This window comes from Scleropages formosus, chromosome 4 (genome assembly GCF_900964775.1).
Source record: "Scleropages formosus chromosome 4, fSclFor1.1, whole genome shotgun sequence".
In the NCBI taxonomy this organism is placed as follows: domain Eukaryota; kingdom Metazoa; phylum Chordata; class Actinopteri; order Osteoglossiformes; family Osteoglossidae; genus Scleropages; species Scleropages formosus.
In genome coordinates, this window is record NC_041809.1 from 5263406 (window position 1) to 5278788 (window position 15383).

General features: G+C 44.7%; 1 protein-coding gene across 1 annotated transcript; it reads left to right on the forward strand.

Annotated features, from left to right (window-relative positions):
- The first annotated feature begins 6499 nt into the window (after window positions 1–6499).
- pnpt1 (polyribonucleotide nucleotidyltransferase 1) lies at window positions 6500–15124 on the forward strand. Its single transcript, XM_029251236.1, has 28 exons — window positions 6500–6721; window positions 7520–7580; window positions 7783–7857; window positions 8488–8593; window positions 8673–8722; window positions 8827–8890; window positions 8988–9035; window positions 9173–9286; window positions 9749–9935; window positions 10042–10093; window positions 10180–10237; window positions 10347–10443; window positions 10825–10927; window positions 11021–11091; window positions 11235–11271; window positions 11763–11829; window positions 11937–12026; window positions 12308–12361; window positions 12546–12655; window positions 12762–12833; window positions 12935–12998; window positions 13135–13218; window positions 13346–13429; window positions 13729–13835; window positions 13937–13992; window positions 14275–14353; window positions 14442–14489; window positions 14829–15124. Exons 1-28 carry the CDS (start codon window positions 6531–6533, stop codon window positions 14979–14981), a joined length of 2382 nt encoding a protein of 793 aa, XP_029107069.1. The 5' UTR covers window positions 6500–6530; the 3' UTR covers window positions 14982–15124.
- Window positions 15125–15383: the final 259 nt, after the last annotated feature.

Sequence of the window (15383 nt, forward strand, 5' to 3'; positions counted from 1 at the left end):
TCCATTGTTTGTCTGCCAGCTGGTAATAATTTTGCGGGTATGGCTACTGGATAGCGAACTCTATTATGGGCAGCGGTTACTGAGTCTCAACAGCGACCCCTGCTGGTTCCTCCCAACAACTGCGCGCGTGTGATTTTACTACTAATTAAAGGAGTGAAAACATGATTAACCCACAAGTCTGTCAAATGTCCAGCAAATTGATGTGTTTCATTACTGCGCGAGTCACATGTGAGAAGAGGCTGTAATTTTCATGCATTTGAAATGAATTGTTTACAAATATTCAGGAAAACAAATTATAAAGGCTTGACAGTAGGCGCAACATACATTATAGAATATATGGTGCTATGATACCATGTCCTTCTTGTCTGTGATTCATTCAAAATGCTTTAAAAATACTGATGTTTGTACTGATTTAATTACATTTCACCCTGATTGTTTCCCCAAACCACGTTGTGTTTTTTTGCAGTCCAACTTAATCCCTTACTATCTATTGTTTTGACTGAGATGGTTGATTTACAAGATAAATTTGGTAAATTATGGCATTTATACAACATATTATCACATTATAGATGGTGATAAACAGAAAAGCACAGCAACAGAATTCATGAACTTGAAATTAATAAGTTTTTTTCTAAATCCCCCAGTCTTTGAGTTGTTTCATCATGTTCACATGTGTACTTTAGGACCCCCTGGGCGACGCCACCAGAATCAATGTACGCGCTCTGCCAGATCCGAGCAGTGAGAGCTCCGTTATCCTCATGGTACTACAGTACTTGTCTTATGAAATCGGTGATTGTGGGGAAGGGGAATAGATTGGACGTGAACTGAACGGGGATCAATCGGTGATAGAAAAGCAAAGGCTGGTCAGTCACGCCGAGTGTCAGAGCTCTGATTAAATCCACCCTTGATGGTTTCACCCACTGAGTTCATCACAGTTGCTCCTCCTGGAAGATGATTCACTGGTCTGATACGACGCGAAGAAATAAAACTGTTCCCAAACAAGTGACAATGAAATCGATAAGACGCCTCAGAGTTTTTAACAAGGGAGCCGACGGCGTCGACCGATGGAGCCCCTGCGCAGACAATTAGGAAAATTCACTGTTGGAGCTCGCTTTGTGTTTGAGAAATGAACGTTAGACACCACGCAAGTCTGCATGTGTTGTACAGATTGCGTAGGCCTTCGGCCAAGAAGGGGTTCTCCATCGTTTTTTTCCCCTTATATTATTCTAATGTTTTTGCAACCATATGATCTCATTCAAAATACACATGAAACATTATAGGAGCTACAATAAAACCACTCTGGTCTTGTGTGGAATATAAACCCTCAGCGAGCAGAAATGAGAATAAATCTGTCTGATCCCGATTAAACAAAATTATTCCAAAAAACGTCTTATGCGCACTAATCCCGACTCCATCTCGGCGAGGATTTTAGCGCCAGGCTCCCCGATTCCATTAAGAACAGAAAACTACTCTCGATAAATGGAAGCGGCACCAAAGCATCGTTGCGTTCATTTGAGCAGCGCAGCGCGTCAAGTAATGTGACTAGTAATTACGTCTCCGTGGTATTTTTCACCATAGTGGCTCATTGTAACGCAATGGTGTTTACAGTGTTTTGGAAGTTTCTGGAAGCGCTCCTGGAGCCTTAGCAGCTGTCTCCAAGCTCATCCCCCTTATCCCACGGGGGCCACATTCCTTTGAACCCAGGTCTGCTGTGCCGCGTGTCTGGTTTTCAGCAGCTGTAAACAGTTTGCCCCGAGCGCTCGAACCTCGTGCCCTTTACAGGCCGAGGGGGTGGCGGCAGATTCCCAGCTGAGATTATGGTCACTTTTAACTTTTCTACTGTAATTTACATCTCACTCTTGATCAGAGACCAGAAACGTGCGCCTTTTTAGAGCTCATTGGTCGTGTTTGAAGGTGGAACTCCACAGATGGTCTTTGGCTCATTGTGATGAGCAGATCTGTGTGTTTCAGAGCAGAGTCTGAGCGCAAACATTCTTATCTTCTATCTGCGGTGCGGGGGCCTCATGGATGCTGGACTGTGGGTTTGAATCTGGCTCCCTTTGCACGTATTCATTTAGCTGACACTTTTCTCCAAAGCGACTTACAGTGTTGAGGTTACAATTATTTACCCATTTATACCGCTGGGTAATTTTACTGGAGCAATTCAGGGTAAGTACCTTGCTCAGGTGTAGTAAAGCTGGGGGTGGGATTCAAACCTGCCACCTTTGGGTCCAGAGGTAATAGATCTAATCAGTACACTACCACATTGCCCCCATGTTCGTGTGAGTTTCCTTTGGGTGCTCTGGTTTCCTCCCACACTCCAAAGACATGTTTCAGGTAAATTGATGACTCTGATTTGGCTTTTGTGTGTGTGTGATTGCACTGTGACTGAGTGGTGTACCCTCTGTCTCTTCTATGAGCTCTGGACCACCACCGCCCTGGACAAGTGGTAAACGACCATCGAAGGATGGATGTCCAACATTTCGGAACTCTGCGTAATGCGATGGAAGGGGGACAGCTGGTAGTGTAGTAGTGGTTAGAGCTGCTGCCTTTGGACTCAAAGGGTGCAGGTTCAAACATCACTCTTGAGCAAGATATTCACCTTCAATTTCACCAATAAAAATTACCCTGCTCTATAAATGGGTAAATAGATTAACATTGTCAGTCACTTTGGAAAAAAGCATCAGTGAAATGTGAATAGAAGAATTGGGGTGTGTGGCTTGAATACAAAGTCTCTGACCAAAATAAGGATTAAAAAAACCTCTGACCCACTTGCAGTACAAGTGCTGTGAAGCCTCCCAGCAGCTACCCTGTGGAGCCGATATTGGAGATCGAACTGAAATGATCAGACCACCCCTCCACCCCCCTCCAGTTACTCAAAGCCCCTGCGGCCTAATGTGCTCTGAATGGGTAGAGCAGGACCGATAGAGTCAATAATGGTCATCATCAAAGACCCCCAGAGCCCACCCAAGGTGAAATGATGAGAAAGGATTTGTGGAGATTGCCTTTGGAGGTCACACAGTAAATCCACCCCCTTCCAGTGTTTCTGCCGGGCCTTTCAGTGCAGAATCGTGACCGGAACCCGGTCCCTCAAATCCCAGCAACCCCCAGGTGAGACTCGATCGGTCCTGGGGAGCCCGAGCGTACGGTGTGCATTTCCGTGCCGGGTCCGATAAAACTGGAATTCCAGGCCTTGGAGAACAGCCCCCGTTCTGAGTGTCTGTCAAAGGCCCCCGAGGAGTGCCAGTTGCCAGGCAACCGTTCTCACAGCCACCACGTCCCTCAGCCAGCCCCGTCTGCCCTGTAACACACACCATCGTACCGATCGCCTTTTCCAGACAGGTCACATCCGCTTCCCGCTTCGGTTCCGGTCACGCTCAACGTTCTTACAGATATTTCACACAGCATTTTGTCCAAACCTCCCGCAGTTGGAGCCACTTATACATCTGGATGTTGATCTAGAACAAAGACACATCTGGAACCAGCCAGCTTTACCCCACTGGTCCTTAACCGCTTTTCTCGCTGATATTAAGTTACACTGAATGTAATCACACGGCGATGTGAAGGTATCGTGCACTGCGAGCCGTTGGAAGTAAACATGATACTGTCTTTTAAGTACCAGCAGTACCAAGGTGCATGTTCTCGAGTTGTACCAGGCTATATTTTGTTATGCTGTTATTTTTGTATCTCCTGATTCACACGTCGCTGCTGGAGGTACCTGTCTGAACGTGTGGCATCGGACAAACAAGCTGAGGTTCGATAATCATGCGTTTGTGCATCCCCCCCCCCCCGTCGCCATGGCGTGCGCTTTTGTACTCTCAGATGTGTGTCGCTTTGGAGAAAAGCATTTGCCAAATGCATGTAAATGTAAATATAGATTCAAAGCATGGATATGGGTACGGCAGGTTTGCCGGTGGCTGCAAGAGTCTGTAGGAAAGTTTATCCTTTTTCTTTCAGTTTTACTGGCAATCCTCTCTCTCACACACACACACAGGTTAGTGTCCAAGTGTGGAACATACTGTCAAGACAGTGTAATACTCAGAAAAAAATGTTTCTCGTATCCTTTTTAAATTTTTGTGTTCCGGATGTTGCCATAGCAACCAGAGAAACCTAATAGAGGCTGCTCAGAGAATGTGTTAACCTTAATCTGTTGCCATAACAACCGCACCCCGCAACACACAGGGCCAATTTGAAGGCGGCAGACAGGCCCGGGCGGCGCGCGGTAATCCGCCGTCGTTAGCGATGATGCGCACGTCGCAAGTGCAGCGGGGTGATCGATGTGACACAAAATCCATAGCGGTTCCCGTGGCGCTCCAGCAACGCTCGCACCCTGAGGGCAGCGTGTGGGAAACCTGGGCACCCCCTCCCTGGAGCTGATCGGCAGTCAAAACACAGATGGGTGGTGTTTCACCCCACCGCGATGTACCTCGGCAGACGCATGCGTTTTATTTCCATGGCTCTCGAGAGGCATCTCCAGGTGCCTCCGCTCAGAGGCGTCACAAAAACAGGCCGTCTGTGGTGTCTCGGAGAGATAAGGCCGGTAGAAATAGGACACGCTGCTGATAAATCTCTGCGGCGCTCAGTGAATTCCTTCCCCTTGAACTTTTCAAGGTTTTCAGAGAGACCTTCAAACAGTTTTTCCTTGCGACCAGAGGCCCAAGTAAATGTGGGGTAGCTGTGAGACGAAATGGGATAAATGTGAAAGGACACGTACTACCGATGCACGTTATACGGAACGATCCGGAACAGACAAAAGAGGGTCACAGTAGGTTTCTGGAGGATGACTCGCACCCTGGAATTGACAGCCTTCTTGATGGCAATTGCAAAAGCAAAATGCCACATGCCATGCATTTGTCTACTGGCAAATAAGGGCAAAAACCCAAATTCAGCCTCCTCTGCAGTGTTCTTGAGAGGGATCAGGAGATCCCTGCTTCGCCGCACCCTGGTGCTCGCACGGCGCACGCAGCCCACACTGAGGATGTGCCTCGAACCCTCATCAATAATGCAGCAGCCTGTCGGAAAGGGGGCCGCGGGGGACGCTCCCAGGCGCAGATCTCGAGACGCGCGCTTTTGAAATCAGAAACGCGGCTCAGAATCCATCAAGAGGAAGTGTTCCTTTTGGAAAAGGTGCCTCAGTACCTGCCTAAACAATTGCTGGATGATAATTTATCAACATAAACCCATTATACTGTATATACCATGGTGAACAAAGGGTCTGTGCTGTCTGCTTGTCTTGAGTACAGTAGCTTGATGAAACTGTACATTAGTGCGCCACCTTGTGGCAAACTGCAGAACTACACACAATGCTTACTGTATAATAATAATATGATATAAAAACCATAATGTTAGGGTATAACTGTATAATATACCTTAAGCAGGTCTCGGGGAAAAAAAAAAAAGCAACAAAAATAAAGGACACAAATCGGATTTATTTTACTAGAAGCAGTATTAACAGTAATTTTTACACGCCCCTTGAGTCACACATTTTTGAAAAGAAATTTTTGCAATTATTTATTTATTGCATATATTATTATATTGGATATTATTTCATTTTATTGATTTCTTTTGTTTGTTTATTTCTTTTAATTTATTCCCAAAAATGTGACAATTTTCTTGTTCATTTTCAGATTTAAAAAAAAAAAAAAATTGTAGTGCAGTGAAGGTGAGCTCTGTTTACCAGCTCAACTAATAGACTCTAATAAAAATCTCCCAAAAGGAACAGGAATGTTATTCCTTTTCAGTGCTTACAGGTCATGTCTGGTGTTATCGAGGATTAGTGATCAATAACAAAATTATAAATTTTGCAAATACTTGTGGAATGAATAAAAGTTTCTGAACCACGGTTTGTGGAAACAAATTTTATTTTTCATATATATACCTACATTTTTTTTTTTAATTTTCAGTCATTATAAAGAAGTCTTAAGTAATTAGTAAATTATTTCATTACATTTATTATTATTATTATCATTATTATTATTATGCTGTGATGGACTGATGTCCCATCCAGGGTGAACCCTGTTTCGTGCACCATGCCTCCAGAATAGCTTGTGGATCTCTGCACTTTGCACTGGCCTGAGGTTATTGATAATGAAATACTGAAGGAAAGAATGAACTATTGTTTTTATGACCAAACTCGCCCATGACTCATGGAATGTCATCACATAAAACACATTTCCACCATAAATGTACAAAATTCCAAGAGAAAATATGTTTTAATGGAAAATTACACCACATTATAGATAAAGTTACAAGTTAAAGAATGAAAAAATAACATTAGAGGGAGAAAAATTCCACGAGAAGATATCAACTTGAGAAAAATGAGAGAAAATGAAAACGGAAGTGACATCAGGTCACTAGCAAATCAACGTAATCGGAAACAGGAAGGGACGTGTTTAGTTTTACCGTACTTTATATAGGAACTAAAGAACGCGAGGTGCCAGGTGCAGCGGTCTTATTTTAGCGGTGCACCAAAAGCAGCCAATGAGAGAGTACGCCGGGGTAACGTATTACTACGCACGTGAGGAGCAGTCATGGCAGCTCATAGACTATGCGGCACCATGAGGGCTTTTCATTCACAAAAGATGGAGCGTGTCGCTCTCGGCGTGAGACAGTTCCTCGGCTTCGGCTCCGAGGTCGTGCGGGGGAGCATGCGACGGTGTCACGAGAGCGCATGGAGCAGACACGGCAAAGTGAGACGAGTGGGCGTGGAGCTGGGAGAAAGGTGAGGGGAGCGGACCCGACTCTGGCACCACCACCAGGACAGGGTTCACGAGCCGCCTCTGTTGTCATCTCTCTGACCGTGGGCACTTGGAGTCCGCTCGCGTGCTCCGTCCTCGTGCCTCGCGCGCTCTCTTATCCAATTAGCATGCAGGTTTTTTTTCTGCAAAAGATCTCATGCTGGTGTGTCCATCTTTTGTTATTTTTTTCCCCAATTTACATATTATTATTATTATTATTATTATTATTATTAATACATTTTACATAGTTCTCTTAAATGCAGTTTCCCAAAATGCTGTGTAAATGCTAGTGGTTAGAGCTGCTGCTTTTGCACCTGAAGGTTGCAGGTTCGAATCCCAACTCCAGCTGTAGTACCCTTGAGCAAGGTACTTACCCTAAAATTACCCAGCTGTATAAATGGGTGATTAGTTGTTAGTCACTTTGGAGAAAACATCAGCTCGATGAACAAATGTAAAATGAGTCAACAAAATTAAATACAATCACAGTGCAATGGGATTATTATAGGAAAAATAGTAAAACAAAACATGAGAGTGAAGGAGAAAGGAAGGGGAGCACACAATTGCGTAGTCTTATTTTCTGTGTCGGTAAGCACAGTCTAACTTTGTTTTGTGTTCGGCATTTATTTGAAATCGGGGGTGTACGGTATCTGAGACATGTACTGAATAAAAAGGGTGTATGTGGTAACATTTCCGCACCGTGTGAGCAGAGTGTTTAGAAGCTGGACGCTGCCTTTATTGTAACCCTGAATCTGTTTGTCACCTTTGCCCTCCGTGTTTTGTAGAAAACTCGAAATCTCCACCGGCAAACTGGCCAGATTCGCTGACGGGTCTTCTGTCGTTCAGGTAGAGGAATATTTTTTTAAAATCCTCTTTTTCTGTGGGTCTGTTCATTTATGTACCTGACTAATACCTCTTATTGGCTAGAGATGCTCCTCACGTTTTTGTGATGCAGCTGGGCAAGCGCTTCTTCAGCCTAGTTACCGTGGACAGAACCTTTGTTGAGTGGCGGTCGCAGTAGAGTGACCGTGACGTTTTATCGTTGCAGCTCGGAGAAACGTCTGTTATGGTGACAGCTGTCAGCAAGTCGAAACCCACCGCCTCTCAGTTCATGCCACTGGTTGTAAGTCTTCATTCATTATTTTTCTTAATGCTCTCATATGTGAGGAGCTGGGGACTGAGGAAGGTAGATGCTCTAGGCCTGGGGTACTTAACTGGGGGTCCCTTGTCCCTTTAGTGGTCCGGGGATCAGTTTCAGGGAGTCTCTGCAGTTCGGGCTTGCTCTGAAAGTAATAGCCTAACTAAAAAGAAATTGGGGCAGCTGGTAGCATAGCAGTTAGAGCCGCTGGTCTCAGGTTCGAACCTCACCTCCAGCAGTAGTACCCTTGATCAAGGTACTTACCCTAAATTGCTCAAGTAAAATTACCCAGCTATACGAATGGGTAGATAAAAGATAAAAATATTATTTGTCACGCGGTTCGATATGAGGGTAATGACGTGTCAGTGCCGTAAATTGAGTGTCTTGTTTTCTCCGAGTTTATTTGTGGACGTTTTTCTCTGAGGGGTCCTTTAGCGTTCATCGGATTCTTCTAGAGATTTGTGGAATAGAACAGCTTAAAAAGCGCTTCTCTATGGAGCAAATGGTTGTTAGACAAGGGCAGCAGAGCTTTGCTGCGGAGCCATTCTGCAGAGGGTACGGCACCAGAGCGCGGGGTCACTGGGTCCTCGTTTGTTCTCGCCTCGCGATCGGCAGGTGGACTACAGACAGAAATCCGCGGCTGCGGGGAGGATCCCGACCAACTATCTGCGCAGGGAGCTTGGCACGACGGATGTCGAGATCCTCACCAGCAGGCTGATAGGTGACACATCGGTCTCTCTGGACACTTCTAGAAGATGTTGGTGATCGATATGACTAATGGCGTTTCTGTCACACCCCAGACCGCTCCATCAGGCCTCTCTTCCCTGCTGGCTATTTCTATGACACGCAGGTTTGTTTAGGTGATCGGTGTGATGTGATTCTGTTCGTAATCATAAGATGTGTTTTTTTTTTAATTTTTATTTTGAAAGACCTTCTCGTATCTTTCCACCCAAGGTGCTGTGCAACCTGTTAGCCGTCGATGGAGTGAATAACCCGGACGTACTCGCTATAAACGGAGGTGAGGACCAGTCCCGTGTTTCTACACAGGAAGCTATTCTGCTGAAAGTGGAGGCGTGCCAGAGCACCGGTGACACGCAAACGCTTTTCGCCCGCAGCATCGGCTGCCCTGGCCGTCTCTGACATCCCCTGGAACGGTCCCGTTGGTGAGTAAGCCGTCGGCAGAGCTCGGCGGCTGCTGGTCCCCGTCGCCGACCCGTTCGTATCTTCGGCTCCGTGAATTGGCCCTCCCTCAGGGATGTTTCATAAACGGCGTTACACAGACATGTACGGTGATGTCTAGGTGCGGTACGCATGGGTATCGTGGACGGGGAGTTTGTGGTGAACCCGACTCGCAGGGAAATGGCCTCCAGCACGCTGAACCTGGTGGTGGCCAGCGCTCCCCTTAGTCAAATAGGTGAGTCCCTTCGGAAGCTTCGCCGATGATTATTCTTATTTCGGTGACACCTTTGTCCGAGGTGACTTGTGCGGTTGCGTTTGTGCAGTGCGTGCTCCAACCAGTTGTGGAGATGGAAATACACATTCAATATCGATCATTAGACTTATATGTTGTGTGTTTTTTGTAATGTGGTGCGGCAAGGGTTAAACGTATGTGGCTGTCGAACTCTGGGCTGCCGGGAAAGTCAGGTGCAGATTTGGTCAGATGTCCCTTCATCAAGGTCTTTAGGAATGTTCCAGAATGTAATCTTTCCATCGCTGCAGCTGGTGTGAGAACCTCACAGTTGTACGGGGTGAAAGCTGTAGGGTTGGGAATGCAGGAGCGTGAGGAGGCAGGCGATCCGTGCCGCACACCTGGGCGGAAGCACGTGATCCGCGTGACGGACCCGTGTCACCTGTGTCACCTGTCCGACCCACGCAGTGATGATGGAGGCGGCTGCCGAGAACGTGCTGCAGCAGGACTTCTGCCATGCCGTCAAGGTGGGGGTGAAGCACGCGCAGCAGGTCATCCTGGCCATCCAGCAGCTGGCCCGTGAGCACGGTGTGGAAAAGCGCACGCCCGCCAAGCTCTTCACAGCCGTCCCCGAAATGGCGGAGACCACGCGCCAGTAAGTCGTACGGAGAAAATTCCTTTCCCTCGTGGACGGTCGGGGTGAATGAATGGGGAGTTCGCAGCCCGACGGACGGCCTAACGCGACCCTTTCTTGCTTCCAGGTTGGCAGCAGAAAAGATCTATGCAGTTTTCACAGATTATTCCCATGACAAGGTATGAATGAACGTCTCGGCCGTACCTTCTTGCCGTTCGGTAACGCTAGACCTTGATTCGAGTAACTTGATTTGCCCCTCATTTAGGTTTCTAGAGATGAGGCCATCAACAAGATACGCCTGGACACCGAGGAGCAGTTGAAAGGTACCCCTTATCTGCTCTGGGCGCTGTGGAGACGGACTGGACGCGAGAGTGGGGTTTATTCTTTTCCCCAAAATGCACGTGTTGTAAAACCCCCCTCTGCTCTTGGCAGAAAAATATCCGAAAGCGGAACCTTACGATGGGATTGAGGCCTTCAACGCGGTTTCCAAGGAGATCTTCCGTAACCTGGTGCTCAACGAGTACAAAAGGTAGGGCTCCGTCGAGCTTATTTAGGCTATGCGAGCTCTACCGTTTTACAGCTTATTTATATGACGCTTTTCTCCAAAGCGACTTACAATGTTAAGCTACTTATTATTTACCCATTTATGCAGGTACAGTTCAGGGTAAATACGTCACTCGAGGGCAGTACAGCTGGAGGTGGGATTTGAACCTGCAACCTTTGGGTCTAAAGGCAGCAGCGCTTACCACTCCACTACCACCTGCCCTGGTTTTAATGGGGGAAATTGTTAAACTTCTTAGGAGCGTTTTGTTTAATGCTTTAATTGCTTTACTATGGTGTTTCGGTGTTCTCATGCCGACTGTCCTCGTCTCTGGTCCGCGACACATACGGTGTCGTTTCACGCTCGCAGGTGCGACGGGCGGGATCTCACATCCCTGAGGGACATATCCTGCGAGGTGGACCTTTTTGAGCCTCTTCACGGCTCGGCGCTCTTTCAGAGGGGTCAGACGCAGGTTCGGTCTCCGCTGATGCTGCGCCAACCAACAATTTTGTTGCGTGTCGAAGAAATGGTCCTCTAATTGAAGCCTTTTTTTTTTTTTTGCTAGGTTTTCTGTACTGTGACTTTCGACTCTATAGAATCAAGTATTAAAACTGACCTGGTCACTTCTGCTTTAAGGTATCGTTATTGGCAGTCAGCATATTAATCACGAGAGTCTTTAATAATGCATAAAATGAGTGAATATAACCATTCATGAATTACTGAATATTTGTGTCTTTTTTTTTTTTTTTTTTTTAAAAAAAAAAAAAAACCTTAAACAGTGGAGTGAAAGAAAAAAATTTTATGCTGCACTATGAAGTGAGTATTAACACGTTCACATTGTGATTAATTCTGCTAGAAAGTTGCAACAATATCTGTCCAGTATTTGGGATAGAGTGGCGATAATGTTTACAGATTTCATATTCATATTTCATATTCACTATGTTTTTCATATTAGTATTAGGCACTGAACAAGCAATATAACCAGGTTTTTTTTTTTTTTTTTGTATTTATATTTTTCTCCAAAGTGACTTGCAGTGTTAAGCCACTTAGTTATTCACCCATTTGTAGAGCTGGGTAATTTTTACCGCTCAAAGGTTATTGTAGCATGGAACTGTCCAATACTGTGTGTCTGCTTTCCCTGTAAATTAGTTTTTGCCGACTTAATCTGTGCTTTGTGATCAGTTAAAGAGGATGACTTAGTCATTGAGAATTCATGTAATGATTTAAGGAATCTCAGTGGTCACTTTTTTTCCCCATCGTTTTTTTTTTTTCTTTTTTCTTATCTTTTCTTTTTCCTTTTGTCTCAGTTCCCTCCCTACGCAACCAATGAGATTGGGAAGCTGGGTGGGACCAACAGGAGGGAGCTTGGCCACGGTGAGCATTCATCTGCATAGGAGGAGGCATGCTGCAGTCCCCCCTTACCCCACCGCACCCGCGAGTTACTCTTCCCTCAATGTGTTATTATGTCGTCCTCATTGCAGGGGCCTTGGCGGAGAAGGGTCTGAAACCTGTCATTCCCAAAGACTTCCCCTTCACTGTAAGAGTGACCTCAGAAGTTCTGGAGTCTAACGGTTAGTTTCCGAGTGTGCCGTTTAATAAAGGGCTGTCATTTGTTCCCGGGTGGGACAGCCGGTAGCGTAGCGGTTAGCGCTGTTGCCTTTGGACCCCCAAGGTTATAGGTTCAATTCCCACCTCTAGCAGTAGTATCCTTGAACAAGGTACTTGCTTTAAATTGCTCCAGTAAAATTACTCAGCTATATAAATGCATAAGTAGATCAACAGTGTAAGTTGCTTTGGAGAAAAGCCTCAGCTGAATGAATGTAAATGTGTCATGTGTTACGGTTTCTCCCAGGGTCTTCGTCCATGGCCTCGGTATGTGGAGGAAGCCTGGCCTTAATGGATGCAGGTATGAGCGAGTCGTTCGATGGCACAAAAGGATGGAGGTTTGGGAAGGCGCAGCACTTGTGAGACGTGCTTCGTGGGACTTTTGCGTTGGCTGGAGATGTTCCATTTGATCATCCTGGAGTTGTTTCCGGGGAGCTGTAACAAACCTGGATTATGTGATACAGTAGAGGTGCTTTGGGTTCCAGGTGTGCCAATTTCAGCCCCTGTTGCGGGCGTTGCTATCGGCCTCGTCTCCAAAGCCAACCCAGAGAAACAATCGGAAATCCAGGACTACAGACTGCTAACGGACATCCTGGTATGGGACGCTGTCCTTCGGTTCCAGTCATTTCTGTAAACGCCTAATGCCGCCTCTTTTAGAATGACTTTGTAACCTCGCAGTAATTTTCTTCATATCTTGCCAGGGAATAGAAGATTATAATGGAGACATGGATTTCAAAATGGCTGGTACCAGCAAAGGCATCACCGCTTTACAGGTGTGTTACTTTGGTGCTGATTTTCTCAAATCTTATTGTGTTTTTTTTTTTTTTTTTTCGTGAGTTTGCCACACTTTCACACATACTGTGTGTTTTCCTAGGCTGATGTAAAGATTCCTGGAATACCTCTGAAAATTGTAATGGAAGCTATTCAGCAAGCCACAGGTATACTGGAACATATTTAGACTGAATGACAGAATCCATATGTACTTTGAATGAAATTACATAAGCATGTTAAGATCTTTGAAGTATATATATTTTTTTAAATTATTATTATTTATTTATTTTTTTTTTATTTCAGTGGCTAAAAAAGAGATATTGGGCATCATGAACAAGACGATTGCTAAGCCAAGAGCCAAAAGAAAGGAGAATGGTCCAGTCGTTGGTATAATCATAATTATAAATTATTATTATTATTAAAAATAAAAATGATATTAATAATGATGATAAATGAATGTTTGTGGCTTTGGCACTGTTTCCATCACTTTCTCCTTTTCACTAAATGACTTCAGAGACCGTTCGGGTACCTATTTCTAGAAGGGCACGGTTTGTTGGTCCTGGCGGGTACAACTTGCGTAAACTGCAAGTGGAGACAGGTAGGTCTGCGTCGGTCATCCTTTCAATCCGACACTACTTCCCAACTGGCTGCTTCCTCTTGTTGGTGTAAATGTTACAACTTGTTTCAGCATTAAAGTAAGTTATTAATTATCTTTAAACTGTTGGTGTTTGTTTCTCTTAATTTTTCCAAAAGATATTTTTGGCTGCCACCCCTGTGGTCATCAGTAGGTAGACAGTCAAGGCATGTTAAACTAGGCATCTTTGCTGTGTTCCTGAGCTTTTGTGATCCCAGGTTCCGTTTGAGCAGCGTCGGCTGTTGTCGCTCCCCCCTCGGCAGGTGTAACCATCAGCCAGGTGGATGAGGAGACCTTTTCTGTGTTCGCTCCAACCCCTGGTGCTATGAGCGAGGCCCAGGAATTCATAAGAGAAATCTGCAAAGATGATGTAAGTCGAGTTCTTGATTTAGAAATGATGGCACCACTGCATCTGTTTCTTTTATTTCTTTTATATTGTTTGCCGTCGGTAACAATGATTTTTCTTCACAGCAAGAGCAACAGCTGGAGTTTGGGGCAGTCTACACAGCAACTATCACTGAAATAAGGTACGTGGTATTAACATGATGGATGTCCATCATTAACTTTGGTTTTCTGTACTGTGACTTTCAACTATAGCAATTCAAGAGAAGGACTTAACTGCACTCAGCACAGCTTAGTGAAAACTGATCTTTAATTACATTGAAGTTTTTTTTTTTTTTTTTTTTTTTTTTTTGCAATTAAGTCAGTTTATCTGAAGGACTTTCGTGTCTTTGTGAGTTTTCCAACTGATGCTCTTGCTCTGACAACCCAAAGACATGATGTTCAGTGCCTCCACTCTCCTTCTACAGAGATGCTGGAGTCATGGTCAAGTTGTACCCAAATATGAGTGCTGTTTTACTTCACAATTCCCAGCTGGACCACAAAAGGGTAACAAGCAGTTTCAGATCATTTATTTTGCAGTCTGACTGTAGATCAAGTCCATTTCAATATTTTCAAAAATCTTGTTTTCCTGCAGATCAAACACCCCAGTGCCCTCGGGCTGGAGGTTGGGCAGCAGATTCAGGTACGAGTTACCACAGTTGTTCCTTTTGTGAGGGAGACAAACTTTAAAGGGCCTCAAGCTTTTAAAAAAAATTTAAATGTCAATGTGTGTTTTAGGACGCTCAACAGGGTAAGTACCTTAAACCATGACAGATTAAAAAAAAATCAAAAAGGACAACAGATGGACTAAAACTTAGTTTTGCTTTAAAAAGAACTATATAAAACTTAGATGAAGCAATTACTTATAAAAGACTGGCTTTCTTTAAAATGTATAGTGAACTTAACAGACAGGCTCAAATCTAATATTGTGACAGCAAGCAGGGGAGCATTTTGAACAGCGCTTGGAATTCTTTTTTTGCAGGTTAAATACTTTGGACGTGACCCAACAGATGGACGGATGCGACTCTCGCGCAAAGTGCTTCAGTCTCCCGCAGCCACAGTTGTGAGGACGCTGAGCGACAAGCACAGCATCGCCATGGGGACGGGCAGCAACCAGGCCGCAGACACGCCGTAACCCGGCGCTGTCCGTTTGTGAATATCGCAGGCTGCGGTTCACTTTGTATTGCCATCGTTTTATTCACTTGCATCTCGGTTAACTGCAGGAAAAGGAACTGCTGATACATTTTTCTGCAGTTAATCTGTACAAATCTGTATAGATGGGAGTAATTTGTCAGTTTTAACACATTAGCATTTCTCTGTGAAGAGGGAAAACTATTTACCTTATTATACTGCAGTGTCTCTGTATAATAAATTTTTTTTAAATAACTGGTTTGTATGTACATGTTTTGCATTATTTTGGATATTAAAAGGACAAAATAGCATCAACATTGAGATCTTTTGTTAGTTTGCTTGGGGATTTTTGTTTAAAATACATTTTTATACATTGTAACAACAGTATAAACAGAATTTAAAGTTC

What these genes read in the sequence shown, in the direction of transcription:
- pnpt1 (XM_029251236.1), top strand. Translation starts at nt 6,531, where the DNA reads ATGGCAGCTCATAGACTATGCGGCACCATGAGGGCTTTTCATTCACAA. An exon ending in CAGATTATTCCCATGACAAG is followed by an intron (nt 10,094 to 10,179) that starts GTATGAATGAAC and finishes CCCCTCATTTAG; the next exon opens with GTTTCTAGAGATGAGGCCAT. An exon ending in CTGGTCACTTCTGCTTTAAG is followed by an intron (nt 11,092 to 11,234) that starts GTATCGTTATTG and finishes AACCTTAAACAG; the next exon opens with TGGAGTGAAAGAAAAAAATT.